Source organism: Canis lupus, chromosome 30 (assembly GCF_003254725.2).
Source record: "Canis lupus dingo isolate Sandy chromosome 30, ASM325472v2, whole genome shotgun sequence".
Taxonomy (NCBI): Eukaryota; Metazoa; Chordata; class Mammalia; order Carnivora; family Canidae; genus Canis; species Canis lupus.
Genome location: NC_064272.1, coordinates 17,404,326 through 17,424,996, shown reverse-complemented (window position 1 = coordinate 17,424,996; position 20,671 = coordinate 17,404,326). Strand labels below are relative to the sequence as shown.

The 20,671-nt window shown below is 35.3% G+C and overlaps 1 protein-coding gene across 1 annotated transcript in view; it reads left to right on the top strand.

The window, feature by feature from the left end:
• Positions 1-20,671, top strand: part of DMXL2 (Dmx like 2) — a 152,932-nt gene that overhangs the window by 93,235 nt on the left and 39,026 nt on the right. The window contains 6 exon segments of the mRNA XM_035708792.2: positions 286-403; positions 5,731-5,850; positions 9,099-9,326; positions 10,905-12,581; positions 15,530-15,640; positions 19,572-19,741. Of these exon segments, the coding sequence (XP_035564685.1) occupies positions 286-403; positions 5,731-5,850; positions 9,099-9,326; positions 10,905-12,581; positions 15,530-15,640; positions 19,572-19,741 (2,424 nt within the window).

Sequence of the window (20,671 nt, the reverse complement as noted above, 5' to 3'; positions counted from 1 at the left end):
GTGTGTGTGTGTGTGTGTGTGTGTGTGTATGTGTTTAAAAGCAGATCTGTTGATTTTTTTTAAATTAAAGCTCTTCAATTCTGCCACTGGCTATCGTATCTTTGAAAGCGATTTTCTCTGCCCAGGTGATTCTAATGATTTTTTCGTTGTTGCTTTTTCCTTTCTAATTTGTCACTTGATAAAGAATAGAAATTATTTGTTTATTTCTTCTACAATAGTGTTCTTGGGGAGGTGGTGGGTGGAGGCAGGGAATTGAAAGATTAAATTTTTTTTTCATATTTGTAGTGTGGCTCAAATACACAGTTGCTTCATGTGTTTCAAGAAGATTTCATTATAGGATACAAACCACATAAGGAAGATATGGAGAAAAAGGAAACAGAAATATTTTTTCAGCCATCACAAGGTACTTTTAAGGAGTAGACTTGAGTTTGATACTTTAATCCTAAAAAATGTCCTCCAAATTCTTATTGAGTATGGATCTATATTATCAAAAGTCATCACTCTTGTAATTTTTAGCAAATAATATCAGTTCTTTAAAAATTGCTTGTTTGTATGTGAAGAAAGCATTTGGATGAAAATTACATTTTGAAAGAGAGTTTTACCAATGACATAGACTTTTGCCAAGAAAATATTATTTTTGAATCCTAGTTTGTTTTATTTTTATTTTTTTTAAAGATTTTATTTATTTATTCATGAGAGACATAGGGAGAGAGTCAGAGACACAGGCAGAGGGAGAAACAGGTTCCCCATGGGGAACCCAATGTGGGACTCGATCCCAGGACCCCAAGATCACACCCTGAGCCAAAGGCAAAAGGCCAACCACTGAGCTACCCAGGTGTCCCAGTTTAATTGTTTTAAAAAGTAATTTTAAGTGTTCAATCTTACAATTAAATTATCTCTTATTGGTATTAAGTTCCCTGTAGTACCTTAAGCAAACTAATTTTAGTGTAAGTTTTTAAAAGTCCCTGATAAATTGATAAAGACCATTGATGAATATATAATGTAAGACATTGTTTTTTATGGTATATCAGGGACCTTAGGTACACTGTGAATTAAAGATACCATCTCACGATGTTGCCCTCTGATATGTATTTGTTTTTTTGTGTGTGAAAGAAAGCAATTCTCCATAAGAGCTTTCAGGAGTAGAACCCATATGATGTTTAGTTTAAACTTTATTATTTAGCTTAAAATGTTCCCTTTAAAAGTTCTAACTTTGTAATTATGAAACAGTCATGTGCTATTTGAATATAGAACATATGTGAACATAGAACAAATAGAATATTTTCTGTTTGAAAGAAGGAAAGATATGTTCTGCTTTAAGAATTCATTTTACAGGGGATCCCTGGGTGGCTCAGCGGTTTAGCGCCTGCCTTTGGCCCAGGGCCTGATCCTGGAATCCTGGGATCGAGTCCCACGTCGGGCTCCCGGCATGGAGCCTGCTTCTCCCTCCTCCTGTGTCTCTGCCTCTCTCTCTCTCTCTACGTCTATCATGAATAAATAAATAAATCTTAAAAAAAAAAAGAATTAATTTTACAGGGAATCCCTGGGTGGCTCAGCAGTTTAGTGCCTGCTTTCGGCCTAGGGCGTGATCCTGGAGTCCCAAGATCGAGTCCCACGTCGAGTCCCACGTCGGGTCCCTGCATGGAGCCTGCTTCTCCTTCTGCCTGTGTCTCTGCCTCTTTCTCCTCTCTCTGTCTCTCATGGAAAAATAAATAAAATCTTAAAAAAAAAAAGACAAAAAACAAAAGGTTTCTAGATCCTTTATCTAATTTGGTTATAGATCATAAGTTTCTAAATAGACAAATAGACATAATAAATTTTCTTGATATAGCTTATATCACAGAATTATATATAGACATTTATGAACAGTATTTCTACCAAATTTATATAGTTAGTGTCTTTTATTTAGTGAAAAATAAGAGTGAATTCTTCTCTGACATGTCTTTACCACTAGTAAGTTTTTCCTTTCATGCATCTTCTTATATTAATAGTTTTCTTCTTAATAAGTTATTCAGTTGTCACATTGTCTTATTTCACTATCAATAGGGCATAACAGGACTGCTTTATGGATTTAAAACATGCTTTTCTGTAATATTTCACCTTTATCTGGTTTGAACTTTTTAAAATGCTTTCCCAAAACCTAGCTACACTTTATCATCTTATTTCTAACAAGAAATTCATGCTAACCTACTAGAGATAATGCTTATAGAAAGTAATTATTTTATCATAATATTTTTAATTGAAAGACATTTAAAATGTTTTTTATTTACCTCCTTTTATATTTCTTTATGTCATTGTAAAATTAGGTCAAAAGATTTCCTAATGCCCTTCTTGGTTTTCCCTTAGATTTTGGTATTCTTCTTGATTTTATAGCTATTTTATTTCTTTAAAGGACTTGATAGGCATATGTTCTCTCTTCCTTGTCCCTGCCTTATTTTGTACTTCTTAAGTTTTAGTTAAAAATTAATTTCTTTTAATATTTAAAAAATTTAAAAATTTTTTATTTTATGTAGGCTTCATGTCCAACATGGGCCTTGAACTCATGACCCTGAGGTCAAGAGTTGCGTGCTCTACCAGGCACCCCTTTAACTTCTCTTTTAATTAAGAAAAATGCCTATTAGAGTACAAAGTTTAAAGATTTTGTTTCACTTGCTTTATCCTATTTCCTTTTCCTTTTTTCTAGAAAAAAAATTATTTATTTATTTTAGAGAGAGTGCAAGCAAGGGGGGTGGTGGGGCAGAGGGAGAGAAAGAATCCTGAAGCAGACTCCCCGCTTAGCGCAGAACCTGATGCAGGGCTCCATCCTACCACCCCAAGATCATGATCTGAGCCAAAATCAAGAGTCGGCTGCTTAACCGACTGAGCCATCCAGGTGCTCCTTTCTGAAATATTTTAAAACAAACCCAACCATCATGTTGTTTCACTCCTGTGTACTTCCACATGCATTTCTAAAAATGACTTTCTTTTTTTTTTCTAAAAATGATTTTTTAAATGAGTGCTGTTATCACATTGATAAATAACAAAATTCCTCAGAATTGTGTAATAACTAGTCCATGCTTACTTTATTCAGGTGTCTCAAAAATGTCAAAAGTTACTTGGTTTTAATTTGTTTGGCTCTATATCCAAACAAACTCTCTACATTGTTGTATTTCATTGTTTAAGGGTATTTTAATCTAAAGTGATGCCCTCTTTATACTCTCATCATGCCACTTATTTGTTTTAGAGAAAGTTATTATATAGGAATTTCCCTAATTACCTACAGTGTTATTCAAACTTTCTCCTATTAGCATATTACCTATGTAGATTTTATTAGATCCAGGTTCAGATTTCTAGGTGATGCTGTGCCCTTCATAGAAGGACATCTCTTAGGATGTCTCATTTTTAATGATACTAGATGCAGAAGACGCAGGTGGTGGTTTCAGTGTAATGTTTGCCACCAATCTGCTATATCATGGTTTCTCCTATTAATGTTGTTGTCTTTAGATCCATTATTTCATTTAAGATCGCAAAATTACATTTTCCTAACTTTATCAATTCTCATTTATTTATTAGCCGGAAAGTATTTGTAAAGAAAGGCTTTCTCTTATCAACTAGAGCTATTTGGCTACTTTGAAATACAGAATTATTTTTAGGAAAGGCAGGTAAGTATTTAGTTCTTTCCCTTTAATTGGGAATTTTAGAAGAGGGAGTTTGTACTCAAGTTATTACCAGGGATTACTGGTGAATATATTATTGTTGTTGTTGGCTTTCTTTTTCTTTTGAGTATCATTATGAATCCATTTTTTAAAAACACTTTATTGAAGAATAATTACATAGAAGTACTTATCACTCATGGATTTTTATGTACTCAGCATATATCAGCCAGTTTTCAGTCATTATTTTTATTGCTTACATTGTCCCATATTAGGCTAGTGAGGGCCCTTTCAAGTTGGTCCTGAGTCCTTTTGTCACAACTTTACTATTTTTACTAGTTTACCTTCTTTCAAGTACCATAAATTATCCTAAGCTTGTGTTGTAGATATCCTTTGCAAGAGTGGAGTTGTCACTCCACATTGTTCTTTTTAATGAGATGTGGTATTTAGAGACAATTAGAGCTCTAGCAGTGCTCATTGCCAAGAGATTGTCGTTACGGATTTTCATTTTTAAGGAAAGATTTGTTTAATATCATTCTTCAGGGAAATGCAAATCAAAACCATAATAAGATATCACCTCACAACTGTCAAAATGGCTAAAACAGAAAACATGAGAAATAGTCTTGGCGAGGATGTGGAGAAAAAGAAACCCCCATATACCCATAAACTATACTATTGGTGGGAATGCCAACAAGCACAGCCATTGTGGTAAATAGTATGAAGGTTCCTCAAAAAATTAAAAACAACCCTGTGGTGCAGTAATCATACTACTTACTGGGTGTTTACCCAAAGAATACAAAAACACTGATTTGAAAAGATATATGCACCCCTGTGTTCATTGCAGCATTGTTCACAATAGCCAAAATATGGAAGCAACCCAAGTGTCCATTGATTGATGAACGGATAAAGAGAATGTGGGGGGAGTGTGTGTGTATACACATATACACACAGTAGAATGTTATTTAGCCATAAAAAGAATGAAATCTTGTCATTTGCAACAATATGGTTAAAGCTAGAGAGTATAATGCTAAGTGAAATTAGCTAGTGAGAGAGAGACAAATACCATGTGGTTTCACTTGTATGTGGATTTAAGAAACAAACAATTGAACAAAGGGAAAAAAAAAGACAAACCAAAAAACAAACTCTTAACTATAGAAAATAGATGGTTACTAGAGGGAAGGTTGGTGGGAGGATGGGTGAAATAGGTGAAGGGGATTAAGAGTACACTTATGATGAGTACCGAGTTATGTATAGAATTGTTGAATCACTAATTGTACATCTGAAACTAATATAACACTGTATGTTAACTACACTAGAATTAAAAGGAAAAAAATACAGAAAGTTTCTGTTTTGTGTAGATTTCATTGTCACATATGAAAAATAGAATTGTCAACAGGGAAAATTATATCCACAGTGTCTTTTAATTTTAAAAAAATGCATAAGATTTCTAAAAAGTCTCTTCTGTACTGCCACTACTGCCCTTCCCCCAATGCATTTAAATTTTTTTAAAATTGTGTTTTCATATAGGAAAAGGAGGATACATGTTTCTTCAATTTTCCAAATAAGGAACTAGTGTCTCATTTACTATGAGAGGCATCCAGTGAAGCTGACTATGCTCTTGCACATTCTCTTCCTCTTTTGCTCTGTCTCCTTCTTCCTCTGTCTCTGTCTCTGTCTCTCTGTCCTTCTCTTTGTTTCTCTTCCTTTTATTCCTTCTGTTTTTTCTTATTCTTCCTTTTCCTTTTTTTCTTATGTGCCCTTTTTTTTCTCTTTTAATATTTAGGTACTCATGGTTTTTTTTAAGTGTCAGTATGTTTTAATAAATTGTATTCATTTTTATTCTTTGATACTCAGATTGTCTCATCTTTGACCAATAGGTATACCTTTGTGTTGGCTTTGGTGTACTTTTGACAGAGTCCCATTAGTCCTTGATAGCTACCTAATTTTTGGCACAAAAATGACATAAAACTCCTACATATCTATTTTTTCCTCTTCCTTCTGACTTGTATACATATCAAGAGATGTTTTTAAAAACTGTCTTTATTTTATTTAGCCCAATGGAAATATGACTTAAATGTACTTTTCTTTTGAATAATAGGATATCGTCCACCACCGTTTTCAGAAAAGTTCTTTCTAGTAGTAATTGAAAAGGACAGTAATAATTACTCTATTCTCCACATGTGGCACCTTCACCTTAAATCTGTACAGGCATGCTTAGGTAAGTAATTATATTATAATTTTATGCACAGGTGAATGTGAAATCATTTTACTGAATATGTTTTAGTTTGGCTAATTCTTTAAAATGAAGATCCAGTAAACTATAAATTGAGTTGCTGGATTGAAGTATGGATATGCCAGACTTTTAATTACAAGATCATAAATAATTGATGAAACAGATTAATTTAAAACCAAACCAGTCTGTGGGCACATTAGACATATTTTTTAAAAGTTTGATCTTTATTTTTTTCAATTAATATTTATTGAATGCTTACGATGACCATGTCCTAGATACTTACTGTGTCTCTATAAATTTGTTTTGCCCATAGAATTAAAATTGTGCTTTTCTGTGAATTAATGCATGCTTTAATCTGACACAGCGTACTTAGCTTCAGAATCACTAAGAGAAGCAGATTTGCTATTATTAAAATACAGTTGAGCATCTGAAGCTCATAAGTAGAACTGTTTTTGTAGAATATTAAGAAATCCAACAGTGATAAGTTACATTAACCATGCTTTTGCTATACACATTCATACTGATTTCTTAGCAAATTAGAAAATCTGTAGTATGAAGCAAAGAAGTTGATCATGGATCCATCTTTTTAGAACAAACTTTTACTTTCTGAGTAAAATGAAAATAATTGTAAAAATGAACTGCACAGATAGCTATATGAAGCTGAATCTGCGTTAAGCTGGTTAACTCAAAATATTTTGTTTTTAAAAGATTTTATTTTTTCTAAGTAGTTGTATAATATAACTGATTTTGTATGCATTAAACATTTAATACAGTCAACTAATATTTTTTGTTCCCTTTGTAATTCATATTATCACATAATAAACAGCAGTTCTGACTGGGCCATGAACTAGGGTTAGAAAAGCCAAATGATTTGATTAATCTTTACCTGTGCCCATTTGAGCCTAATCTTGAGGTAGCAGGAATCCAGAAGTTCTTTCAAAGCCTTTGAAGTTCACTCTTGGTGTTACATGTTGTTTCACAAAAATTGGAAGAGTAGAGTGAACTAAAACCAGCTTGTCATGAAGAGAATTTTTAACCCACCAGAGAATACAGTATTTTCTAGAGTTGGACACAGAGCTGGGAATGGTTCTGAAGAAATTAATAGAGGTAGTGACAGATCCTTGTGGTAGGACAGGAAGAATGTGATACCTTCCATCCTCACTGCTCATGAAGGACGTTTCCCACTGCTGCTCCTCTAAAGCCAGGCCTAGTGTAGAGTTGCTTGCTTACTCGGTTTCTGATAGCAGTAAAAGGTCACAAACAAGATTACAGTAGAAACAAACAAATATGTTCTCTTCAGCTATGACTGAAAGTGTCTATCTTTTGGTTCTAACATTCACAACAGGTTTAACGTAGTGTATGTTGTCATTCACAGCAAATACTTGAATTTATCAGTATGTTGAAAATCCTGGCAGAGAATGAAATTAGACGTTTAAACTTAGATGGAGAAGGAACATGTTGACTACCTTTAAGGTGCCAGGCACTGAGATTAGTGTTTTATACACATGAGACAGACATTATCCCCAGTTTACTAATGGAATAATATTAAGTAACTTGACCAAGTTCCACATCTGGTTTGTCATAGGACCAAGTTTCAAAATCAGGTTTTGTGTCTCTAAGGCCTTTGCTTTTTCCCCCTGCTCTTACTTCCTTTGTTAGCATGAGATATATATTAGAAAATGTGGCTATGAGAAAATAGCCAGAGATTGTGAAGTGAAGCTTGAGGAGGCATACCCTAGTTAGTGGTAGGGCCAGGAGCAGTCCTTTTTTCTGCTGAGAGGCTGATGCAAGCTTGTGGTATCATTCCATTTTATGGAATATTTCTCATCTAGTGGTCTGCCATTCTAAGATAGATTGATATATTTAACATCCATCAGAAGCAAAAGGGGGATTACTCAATATCTCTTAGTATTCTGATGCTTCTTGGGCTATACAAAGCAAGCATCATCCTTGCCTTTGATAAATTAATAGTCTCATGGAGGGGGAAACAAATAAATGTAATTCTGAGTATCCCTTACATGTAGCAGAAGCACAGATAATTGAATCTGCTTAGAGATTTACATTCCACTCTAATGTAAGAGCTGGACTCTTGGGAAGAACCTCCCCCACCTATTTTTTTACAAAAAGGTGATTGTTTAACAGCATGGGAAAAGGACCGATGGGCAGAAAGAGCTGTCCTAGGATTGTGAGGAGTGACTGATTATATACTTTTAAATTTGTGGAGGTGGGGGTAATAAAGATAAAGTAAGTTCCTAAGGAATTAAGGAAATTTGAAACAAGGCTTTTAGGACCTTAGGTTAGCTGCTGTTAAGATAGGGTTACTTTTAGTCTTTAATAAAACATAAACATTAAGACATTAAGGTACCCATGAGTTCCTTGAGAAATGTCATGCTCTGCATGTTTCTGGATTCTATCAGTGGGCTGCAAGCCAGTCAACTAATACTGTCTTAAATTTGTTTAGAACTTTTATTTTTTGTATCTGTTTTTGAAATCATCTTGTTGTAGTGCTTGCTAGTTAAGACCTGGAATTTTAGTGTCTTCTTTGCCACTAGCTAGTTATATGACTGTAGGAAAGTTATTAAGCTCTCCGAACTGAAATTCTTTCATCTACTATGTGAGACAATACCTTGCTATTTCTCAAAGTTTGACTCATGATGCTCTGTTTCAGAAACACCTGGGCTGCTTATTAATGTGGATTTCTGGGGTCTACCCCAAAACAACTATATCAGTCTCTAGATGGTGAGGCCCAAGAATCTGCTTGTTAATAAGTTCCTCCTCAAGCTTTGGATATATGTATGTGAGCATGAGAGTAGGAGGAAGAGGCAGAGGGAGAGAATCCCCAAGCAGACTCCCCACTGAGCATGGAGCCTGACCACGGGCTCGATCCCATGACACATGAGATCATGACTTGAACCTAAACCAACAGTTGGACACTTGACTGAGTCAACAGGCACCCAAGCTTTTGATACTTTTTAAAGGTTGAAAACACTGGATGAAATAATTTGAGTTTTTTTCCTAGTTTTTATGTGTTGGGATTAAGTCTCTGTGATGGAGTTGGTGATGCTAAGAATAAAATAGAAGAAAAATTCTGTCAAAGTAACTGAGTGAAAGTCTGAAAATTGACCTTGTCCCCTAAGTATTTTTAAAAAGCCATGTTTCTTAAATGGTAACAAAATATTCTAGCTAATGTATATAGTAGTGATAGTAATATATTTCATAACTTATCTTCAAAGCTAAAGCTTCAGAAGGCATTTCATCAGAGAGTCTACTTTCAGTCCCTGGACAGAAGAATATAGACTCTTCTCCAGAAACTTCTCCTAGTGTAAGCCCCATGCCACACTCTGCATCAATTGCCAATCTTCAAACTGCTAGTAAACTTATTCTGAGTTCTAGACTGGTATATAGCCAACCTCTTGATCTCCCAGAAGGAGTTGAAGTAATAAGAGCAACGCCTTCAGCAGGTAAGGTAACTTGAAGAGTGGTAACTTGAGCAGTTGTAGCTCAGAGTGGTCTTCAATGGGTCAAATGGATGAACCTTTCTGAAATATGTATGTTGACAGCTCTAATTTTCTAGTAACGATGTATCTCTTTAGAAACATATACTTATTAGAAAGTTTCCTGTGATAAATAAATCAGTCTGACAGGAAATTATATGAATATTTTAATGCAAAGTTTCTTGCCTGCACTCTGATTTTCTATAAATAGGAATAATATGATAGTACAGTTGCGAAGAACAAATGTGTTCATTTACAGATCATAGAAACTTTTTTTAAATTGAAGCTTTTCATTCACGTTGTGCTAATCATGTATCACTTATTAAATACTTTTGAGCAGGAGTTGGCAGATAAATGGGGGAAAAATGTAGGATACAAGATTATAGTCTGGCTGCCCTAGAATGACACTGAGTTTAACAAGGTAGGTAAGATAGTTTGGAGGGCAGGTAAATTTAAAATGAACTGTCACTTGTAAACTGTAATTAAAGAGTTCCTAGAATAGTATTTTTGGGGAACTGAAATTGAAGGTTCAAAACCATTTCAGTTAATGGTGAATTATTTTGAGTATGAGGGTTCTTTATTGATCCATAAGATAGGTTTGAATTCAGAGTTGGAAAGATCACATTAACGGTTTATATCTGGGCTTTTGTGGCAGGTACAGATCTGGGCCAGTTTTTGGGTCGAAATTTCAGAGTATTTGGAAAGTTTGGGGTATACTCAAAATAAGTTTATTGGAATTAATAATAATAAATTATATTTTGCAAAGGCTTTATAACATTCTTGTAAATGTGTTACTTAACAGTAACACTCCAAAGGAAGTAGTAACATGATGCCTAATATTTAGATGGAACAGGCTTAGATGTTGAAGTGGCTTTCCCACCATTGCAATGGGCTGGAACTTGAATCCAGGTCTTCTGACCCCAGTCCTAATGTCTATCACTCTTCATGTTGTAGTTGACAGTGGATGGGTGGTATTGGTCTTCAGCTGTCAGGGTTCTGGTTCAGTGTTAAGAGAGTTCGAATTAATCATGGTAAAATGGTGAGATCTAGCAATCTAACTATCTGAAAACATTTTGATGGTAGGGGCAGATATAGAGTCTGTATTATTCAGGGGCAGGTTAGGGGCATTTGAATGGGAAACTGTAGTGATGACTTAAGCATCTCTGATGAAAGCAATAAGTGGAAACTGAAAATCCAGTAAGGCATGTGGTGAAGCCATATATAAATTATAACAGGTAACAGACTTCATGATTAAGGGTTGACTTGTTTTATTACATTTGAGTTTTATTTTAGTGGAATACTAACCTCACTTAAACTTAAACATCTAAAAACTGATAGATTATTATTGCATATTTTGATTTCACCAGTGGGCTGTTCAAGACTTGTAGTTACCTTGGCCAGTGGACACTTAGTATTAAGGGGAGTTTGCAGAATTACAATGAAGAAGCTTACTCTGACTTTGGATTTATCACATTGTAGAACTTGATTATTAGCATTTTATATTATAGTTCTATTATCATGACTATCTGCTTTTTCTTTTTTAAGGCCATCTGAGTTCTTCTTCAATTTATCCGGTGTGCCTTGCACCTTATTTAGTGGTAACAACTTGTTCTGACAATAAAGTTCGCTTCTGGAAGTGTAATATGGAAACCAACCCAGAATGTAAAAGTGTTGAGAAGGAAACTTACCAGTGGAGGAGATGGCCCTTGATGAATGATGAAGGAGAAGATAATACCAGTACAGTGAGCATCGTGGGAAGACCAGTTGCTGTTAGCTGTTCATACACAGGTCGCCTTGCTGTGGCTTACAAACAACCTGTCCACCACAATGGTTTTGTTTCTAAAGAATTTTCCATGCATGTTTGCATCTTTGAATGTGAATCTACAGGAGGATCAGAATGGGTTTTAGAACAAACAATTCATCTTGATGATTTGGTCAAGGTTGGAAGTGTACTTGATTCAAGGGTCAGTGTTGACAGTAATCTGTTTGTGTACAGCAAATCAGATGCACTTTTGAGCAAGGATAGATATCTTATTCCAAATATCAAACATTTAGTGCATTTGGACTGGGTATCAAAAGAAGATGGCTCCCACATTCTCACAGTGGGGGTCGGTGCTAATATCTTCATGTATGGGCGGCTTTCAGGAATTGTGACTGAGCAAATCAACAGCAAGGATGGAGTAGCTGTCATTACTTTACCACTAGGTGGTAGTATCAAGCAAGGAGTTCGGTCAAGATGGGTTCTTCTTAGATCTATAGACTTGGTATCTTCTGTCGATGGTACACCTTCTCTGCCTGTTTCTCTCTCCTGGGTGAGAGATGGGATATTGGTGGTAGGAATGGATTGTGAAATGCATGTATATGCACAGTGGAAGCATGCTGTCAAATTTGGAGACATTGAAGTTGATAGTCCTGATGCAGAAGAGACAGCGTTACAAGATCATTCTGCCTTTAAATCTAATATGTTGTCAAGAAAAAGTATTGTTGAAGGAACAGCTATTGCTGATGATGTTTTTTGTTCACCAACTGTAGTTCAAGATGGCGGCTTATTTGAGGCTGCACATGTACTTTCCCCTACTCTCCCTCAATATCATCCAACTCAGCTGCTAGAATTGATGGATTTAGGGAAAGTTCGAAGGGCTAAAGCTATTCTCTCTCATTTAGTAAAATGTATTGCAGGTGAAGTTGCAATAGTTAGAGATGCTGATGCTGGAGAAGGGACTAAGCGACATCTTTCCCGAACCATTAGCGTAAGTGGCAGTACGGCAAAGGATACAGTCACCATAGGAAAAGATGGTACTCGAGATTATACTGAAATAGATTCTATTCCTCCACTACCATTATATGCACTGCTTGCTGCAGATCAAGATACAACCTACAGAATTTCAGAAGAAAGTACAAAAATACCACAGAGCTATGAAGAGCATACCAAAAGTGAACCAGAAGATCAATATTCAGAGCTGTTCCAAATCCAGGATATAACCACAGATGATATAGATTTAGAGCCAGAAAAGAGAGAAAACAAATCAAAAGTAATAAATCTTTCTCAATATGGACCTGCTTACTTTGGCCAAGAACATGCTAGGGTACTTTCAAGTCATCTTATGCACTCAAGTCTACCAGGCCTTACTCGTTTGGAGCAGATGTTCCTTGTAGCTTTGGCTGATACAGTGGCTACCACCAGTACTGAGCTTGATGAGAGCAGAGATAAGAGTTATTCAGGTAAATATTCCCACTAAAATTTACCAAGTTACCATGAATAGAACCATTTGTATAATTTATATAATGATTCACATTAAATTGCAGTCTTTCTTTAAACTTTGTAGTGAGAAGACCTCTCTAGTAGACAGTTATTGTTACCTAATATGATTAATTGTGAAAGAAAAGACAGTTGGGGATAGGTTATGACTTGCAAATATGACTTCATGGGTTTGTGGTATCTGCATTCTCACATGAATTTTTACAACGAAAGCTTTGTGTAATTTTAGATATATGTAGTCTTGTTTTTTTCAAACATATTTACTTCTATAGCTTGTTTTAATTTTTATTTTACTTTTAGTAATAATAATGGCCCATTTGATAATTTTGCTATTGAACTAAAAGGCTTATACAGACCTCATGAACTCAACTTGTTCATCTTCCCGTTTCTAGGTATATATATTTTTTATAATTACCTAATTTTCTCTGAAAATCTTGAAAAAGAGAAAAAGAGGTTTTAATACATTTTACTATAATGTGTGTCTTGACTAATTTGCTCTATAACCAGAATATTTTTGGCTGTCTCCTGAAACTAGATTCCATTCTCTTTTATACAGATAGTTGAAGGTAATGGTGTTGATTGTAAATGATGGCATTAGCCAAGGAAACCGAAAATTATTGATCATTCATTCATTCAGTAAATATTGTGGAGGAGTGAACAATTGCTATGTGCCAGGCACTTTATGTACTTTATCATACTTAATTATCACAACAATCTTCTGGTAGGTAGCTATTATTATACTAAATTTTATAGATGAAGACACTGATCCATAGGGAGGCAAATAGGGTCACACAGGTAATAAGTGGCAGAACTGGGGTTCATATGTGGATACATGATTGCCTCCCAGCCTGTACATTATTTCACAAGATTTCCAAATTTGAAAAGAAAGACTGTTCCTCAAAGCTACCTGGAATATATCTCTTCATACAGGTTTATATCCTTATAATATATCCCCTAAGTTTTCTGTGTAGATTAAAATAACTAGAGACCTTAGAAAGTTTTGCCTCATGACCTATTTTCTAAACATGTTAATTAAACAAATCCTAATGATTATGAGGTGTTATGTGCAATAGAGCAGAATTCTCCCCAGGAGAGTCTTAAGACTTTTTTGAAAACTTTTAGAGTTTTTACTCTGGGATATTAAGAAAATAGGTATTTATAATCCATGAAAAATAGTTTATAAACTTTCTAACTCAGAACTATATGATTGGCTGGGCAGTATAAAAATGGCTCATGCTGGTCCCAGTGTACTTTCATGAGGTAGATAAGGGAGGAATTAATGTCTCCCATTTCACAGGTGGGAAGCTGAAGCTCAGAGTTTAAGTATGTTGCACATCTCAGTAAATTATTTCTAAGTAAATGAATTCTTCCAAATGGAATTAAAGGTATTCCTGACTCTGCTTTTTTTTACCCGCCATATCCAGTTTTGTGACAACTGCTACCAATTCTCATATATCTAGGATCCAGTCATTTCTCACTACTTTTTTTATTACCACTCTAGTCCAAGTCACTGTTACCTCCTGCCTGGTTATTGACAAAGTCTCCCAAAACTGCTTCATTCTTGTTACCTCAGTCTGTTGTCTACATAGGAACCAGTGATTAAAAACATTTAATCTCTTTTCTGCTCAGCATATACCAGTGGCTTGCTATCTCACTTTAGAATAAAAGCCAGATCCTTACGGAGGTCCACAAGGCCCTGTGTGATCTGTGTTCATTTTCATTCCACTACATTGGCCTCCTTGCTGTCCTAGGAAGACACTAAACACATTCCTGTCTCAAGGCCTTTGCATATTTTGTGTTCTCAGTGTGGAAAGCTTTTTCCAAGTTTATGCCTGGCTCATTCCCTCACCTCCTCAAGTTTCTGCTGAGACATCATCGTCTTGGAAAGTTCTTCCCTGGGTATACTATATAAAATAGAATCCCCTTGTTCCAGTACTCCCTTTCTGTCAAGCCTACTTTTTATTTCTCTCCATAGCATTACTTTCTGCCAGACACATTGTTTTTTGTTTTTGTCTCCTAAAATGAAAGCACCATGAGAGGAGAGATTTTGTCTTATTCACTGTCAAATCCCCAGCACCTACACTGTGCCTTTCCTGTAGTAGGTACTTGATTTGTTGAATAAATAAATGAATGGGTGGATGAACAAAGATAGCTAATGGGAAGTAGAGCTGGAACTTAAACTTTGAGATTTTAAAACATTTTATATTCTTCTAGAAAATATTATTTGATTCAACATTCTTAGTACTTCCCAAGTGGCAGTTACTGGACTGGGTGCTGGTCATAACTTTTGTGTTGCTTCTCCAACAGTGTCTATAATTTTAATGAAACTCCTCACACTTCATACCTTTGTGCAACTTTTAAATAGGAGTTAAGTTTGTGAAATCAGGTTAAGGGTCAACCTTAGCTTTGTAAAACTAGCCTAGGGAATCGAATTTTAAATCTTTCATAGTACTATATTTCAATTGAGCTAACCAGACTAGAAAATATTAGCTTTTTAATTAACAGTGATAATAAATAATGATTTCATTTTAGATATGTAATTTCTATCTTTTCAATCTCATCTAACTTCATGTGGGAAATGCTTCTTAAAATTGTACCTAGCTTACTATAGTTAATATATTTTTTATTGGATTTCAAGATTTCATTTATTATGAATAGCTGTAAGTACTGTTATTACCTATACTAATAGGGAATTATATTTTCCCCAGTCATTTTTCATTTGGGAGTTTTTGTATTTACAAATACCTTTTGTAAAGATGTATTTCTTATAAAGATATTTGACTGTTAGCAAAGGGATACACTCAAACATACATCTTGTGTAAATCGTTATTATTGAATTTAATGCTTATTTCCTAATTATTTACTGGTTTGTGACAGTTTTCCTGAAACATATTTTCTATTTGCTTTATAGGAAGGGACACATTAGACGAGTGTGGTTTGAGATACTTGCTAGCTATGCGTTTGCACACGTGCCTTTTGACATCGTTGCCTCCTTTATACCGAGTACAGCTACTTCATCAAGGTATTTAACTCCTTGTTTGGACCTTTCCACAACTTTTATTTCATATTGTAGTGGAATACTTGTATTTATATTTGTGTATAAGAATTAGCCAAGTCATTATATACATACATCCTTAAGATCTTCTAGCCACATAGTTTACCCACTTACCCTTTTTCTGTGCCTCTTTCAGCTCTGTTCTGCAACTTTTACTCTTCTATCTCAGTTTCTCAGACTTACTAAAGTCATAGTAGCTTAGTAGTAAACCCTAAGGCCATAAGGGACTCCTGGGTGGCTCAGTTATTGAGCACCTGCCTTCAGCCCAAGACGTGATCCTGGAGTCCTGGGATCGAGTCCCACATAGGACTCCCTGCATGGAGCCTGCTTCTTCCTTTGCCTGTGTCTCTGCCTCTGTGTGTGTGTGTGTGTGTGTGTGTGTGTGTGTGTCTCATAAATAAATAAATAAAATCTTTTTTAAAAAAGTGGCCCTGAATTTCTTTGACAACTGATATATTTTCTTTAAAAATTGGGATCCCTGGGTGGCGCAGCGGTTTGGCGCCTGCCTTTGGCCCGGGGCGCGATCCTGGAGACCTGGGATCGAATCCCACATCGGGCTCCCTGCGTGGAGCCTGCTTCTCCCTCTGCCTATGTCTCTGCCTCTCTGTCTCTCTCTGTGTGACTATCATGAATAAATAAATAAATAAATCTTAAAAAAAATATTAAAAAAAAAAAAAAAAAAAATTGTGTGATTTTTGCCCTATGTATTATTATTTATGTTTATTTTAATATAAGCATTTTGTTATAAGTCATATACTCACAAGGAAAGCTGATGTTTCAGGAATATCTGCCCGATAGCAATGCAGTAGATTTACATACTTGTAGTACACTGTCACATACCCTGATTTGAAATGTAAGGATTTATGTCAGCCCCCTAATTGACAGATTAAAAAAACTATAAAGTGACCTGCCAAGATATAGGGCTACTGATAGAGTTCGGAGCTAGAATCCCAGCCCAGTGCAGTTTTTATTAGGCTATATTCCTTTTGAAACCAGCATCCTGGATGCAGTCCTATAAATAATGCTTTAGTATTATAGGAACTAGAATACCAGGCTCTATAATTTCTTGGTCTTACCCATAACACTTACCCTTTACCCTCATGTAATTCTAAATAGCTGTCTGATATCCATTGTGTTTCTAAACTGTGCTTCATCTATCCAGTCCTTTAATTTTGAAACAGATTTTGCTGGTTTTCTTTTCTATATGAATGATCACTGTGATGAATGACCATATTACTTTGCATATAGATATTTATGTATATATCTGATTATTTCCTCGTGTTACTTTCCAACAGTGGAATCCGAGGGCTTGAAAATTCTTAACTCTTTTTTTTTAAGGTGGTTGTTTTTATTTTTAATGTTTCAGTCAACAGTTTACAGTATTACCAGGCTGATATTCTAAATTCTGAATGTAACTGTACCTTACTGGTTTTTTTTTATTCAAGTATAATTAATATACAGTGTTAGTTTCAGGTATACAATATGATGATTCATCAATTCCATATACTTTTCAGTGTTCATCAAGATAAGCATACTCTTAAATCCTGTTCTGTTTCACCCATCTGCCTGCCCACCTCCCCTCTGGCAACCACCAGTTCTCTGTATTTAAGAGTGAAATTTCTTAACTCTTGATAGGTATTGCCCCAGACAGAAACACTGTCTTCCATTATATTCCCAGAAGCAGTGTTTGATGATTCCAAAGTTTAACCCATTGTTGACACTTGATACTATCACTGTATTGTTTTTTATTTTATTTTTTTGATATTAAACAATCTGTGCCATTTGATTAGGTTTTAAACAATCTGTGCCATTCGATTAGGTTTAAAAAGTGGTATCTCAACGGTTCTTTTATATTTTAGTTTTAAATGATAGTGCTGAATCACTTAATGACCATTGAGGAATTGAAAATTCCATTTTTCCCTTTGATACAGGTAAAACACTGGACATAAGACGTGATTGGTATTATAGGAACAGTTTTCAGGGAAAGTTAAGTAGCCAGTATATAGGTAGAAAGGCTAAGAACAGAGAAAAACTGCAAAGAATAGTTGTTATTGGTAGAGAAAAAATAAATTGATAAATAACTAACTACATGTTGGTGCCCCTGTTCTTTTTCTTCTTAATATCTTTTCTTGGTATAGGATATGGGGCAGATCACCTTAAACTCTGAAGTTTTGATTTTTTAACCTGTAAAATAGGGGGCTGATATAAATCCTTGTATCTCAAATCAGGGTGTGTGGCAGTGTGCTACAAGTATGCAAATCTACTGGATTACTATATGACAGATATTCCTCAAACAACAGCTTTACTTGTGAGTATATGACTTATGATACAATGCTTGTATTAAAATAAATAGGCTTCCACATATATTCACTGCACTTTTAATCTTGCCTTCTGAACCTAATTCCCCTGACATACCTGTGTGTTTATTGTTCCCACTTAATCATACTAAAAGTTTAATCAATCCCATTTCACTTACAGGTATGAAGTGTAATATATTTTATATTATTCTTTATATGATAAATTTGCAGTTAGCAAAGTTATTCTGTGTGTATTGCTATGTAATAGCAACTTATAAAGCAAAGTGTCGGTAGTTTGATATAGTGATTATTTCTTAAATTGGACAAAGATTTAAAAAGTGAGAAAATTAATCTGCCTTTTAGATTCCAAAAAACTACAAATTGATGTTATTAAATCTTGACCATTTCCCCCTAAATTTTTGGTGGCAGTCAAGGCTTGTTGCACTAATTTTTTTGTGCTGTGATTTCAAGCACAGTTGTATATAAATGTTAGCATAGGAAATTTAAAAGATTTAAGATTATTACTCAAAATAGTCATAATAAGTTTTCCTTTTATACTTTCTAAAGGAACTGTTGTAAAGCAGTAATGGTTAGAAAAGCTTGAAACTGTATTGGAAGTCTATATAGTAGTTGTTAATGAAAAAAATCATATGTAGTAATATTGATGGTCTTAGAGCATTGAGAAGCCTGTACTGTAATGTACAGTACATCATTGACTTCAGACATGAGGTCCAAAATAGGTCCATATAGATGTCTATGTTGACCAGTTTGGCCTCTTTCCTAGGCTCCTCTGGTTCTTCCTGGCATTCCCGCTATGTGTCACCAATCAGTGTGTCATTTTCCTTGTTTCCTCTTCACCTGCTCTAAGTGGAACGAAGTGTTATCAGAAGTTCAGCTGCTGATAAACTCTCTTGTACTCCCACGTCTGATAGTGTTGCCTCTAAAAGCGGCCTAGAGCCCCGTCAGTCTTCTACCAGGGCAAAAAGAGTTTGCCATATATCACCAGTGTTAGGCAGCTTTAAACTACTTTTAACCAAGATGCCGGAGGCAGAGAAATGTGTTCCCTGCTATTCCCTGCAACTCTACTGCAGGTTAGACTTCACTGTGAAATACGTAGTTCATTGGCTGTTTGGTTAAGTGGCGCAGTTTCCAGTAGTCGGTGCTAAGGAATATGGTCTGCAAGCAAGGGGCTTGCTGTGAAGAAACTGAAAAAAACTCCCAAGGACACAGGCCGAGATATTTTGACTTGACCAGAGCTTTCACTGTTGATAAGTGTGGTGCGTGTACGTGTGTGTGTATGTATAAATGACCCGATGTCCAAATATCTTTCCAGTGGTTAAGTTTTAGTGCCTATGTTTTTGCAGAGAAAAAAGCAAATATTTTGGAAAAAAGAAGTTTTTGGTTTTGTATATTCTGCTATTGCTCCATGTGTTTAGAAGCGTGTAGTGTAAAACTGAGTGAGGAAAGACCTCCTTTTACCTTTTTTTTTTCCTGCTTGGAAATTCTTCCCAGAGTGAATAAATGCATGACTGTGTGAAAAGTTGTTTTGTGTTCTTTTTTGATATAGTTCTGAAGGTTATTATTTTGTATTTCTAATTTAGGTGTGTCTACCTGCCACTTTGCCTGGGCTTTTCATTCTGAGGCTGAGGAGGAACTGATTAATATGATTCCGGCCATTCAGAGAGGGGACCCTCAGTGGTCTGAGTTAAGAGCTATGGGAATAGGTTGGTGGGTCAGAAATATTAACACTCTTCGAAGATGCATTGAAAAGGTAACTTTACTTCATTGGATGCTTAAGTTAAAAAAAATCTTGATGGGACACTTGGGTGGCTCAGCGGTTGAGCATCTGCCTTCAGCTCAGGGCATGATCCTGGAGTCCCGGGATCGGGTCCCACGTCGGGCTCCCTGCATAGAGCCTGCTTCTCCCTCTGCCTGTGTCTCTGCCTCTCTCTCTGTGTCTCTCATGAATAAATAAATAAAATCTTTTTTAAAAATCTTAAAGGATAAAAGATACTGTCTTCCAGAAAATCTGTTGTAGGGAATTAGTTTGTACATCTTGAGATCTTGAGAATTTCTTAAATAAAAAGTTTTGGAGATTCCAAAAACTTGGCCTTTATGAAATGTTTCTGTAGTATATCAGTTGCCTTTTACCATACATACTGAGTTTATAATATTTATAGAATTGCATGTTTTCTGCTATCAGTTGAGGTATGTCCTAGCTTGAGAAAATTCAGGGTTCTTTTTTTTTAAATAACTGGCAGTATGTCATGGATATGAAAAGTACAACACAGGGAATATAGTCAGTAAAGTTGTAGTAACATTGTACTGTGACAGATGGCAACTGCACTTACTGTGGTGAGTGCTGCATAATGTATAGTATTGTCGAATCGCTGTTATACATCCAAAACTATATTTTAACATTGAATGTTGGGTGGGAGGATGGGGTAACTGGGTGATGGGCACTAAAGAGGGCCCTTGATGGGATGAGCACCAGGTGTTACACTGTGTGTTGACAAATTGAATTTAAATAAAAATTAAATTAAATTTAAAAATTAAGAAAAAAACATTGGATGTCAACTATACTTCAATAATAATATTTACAAAAGAAAACACAGAAATCTAAATTTAGAAAACAAACTTCAGTTCTTTTCAGATATGTACACTATAGATATAAAAACTTTTTTTATATAAAGGATTCTCT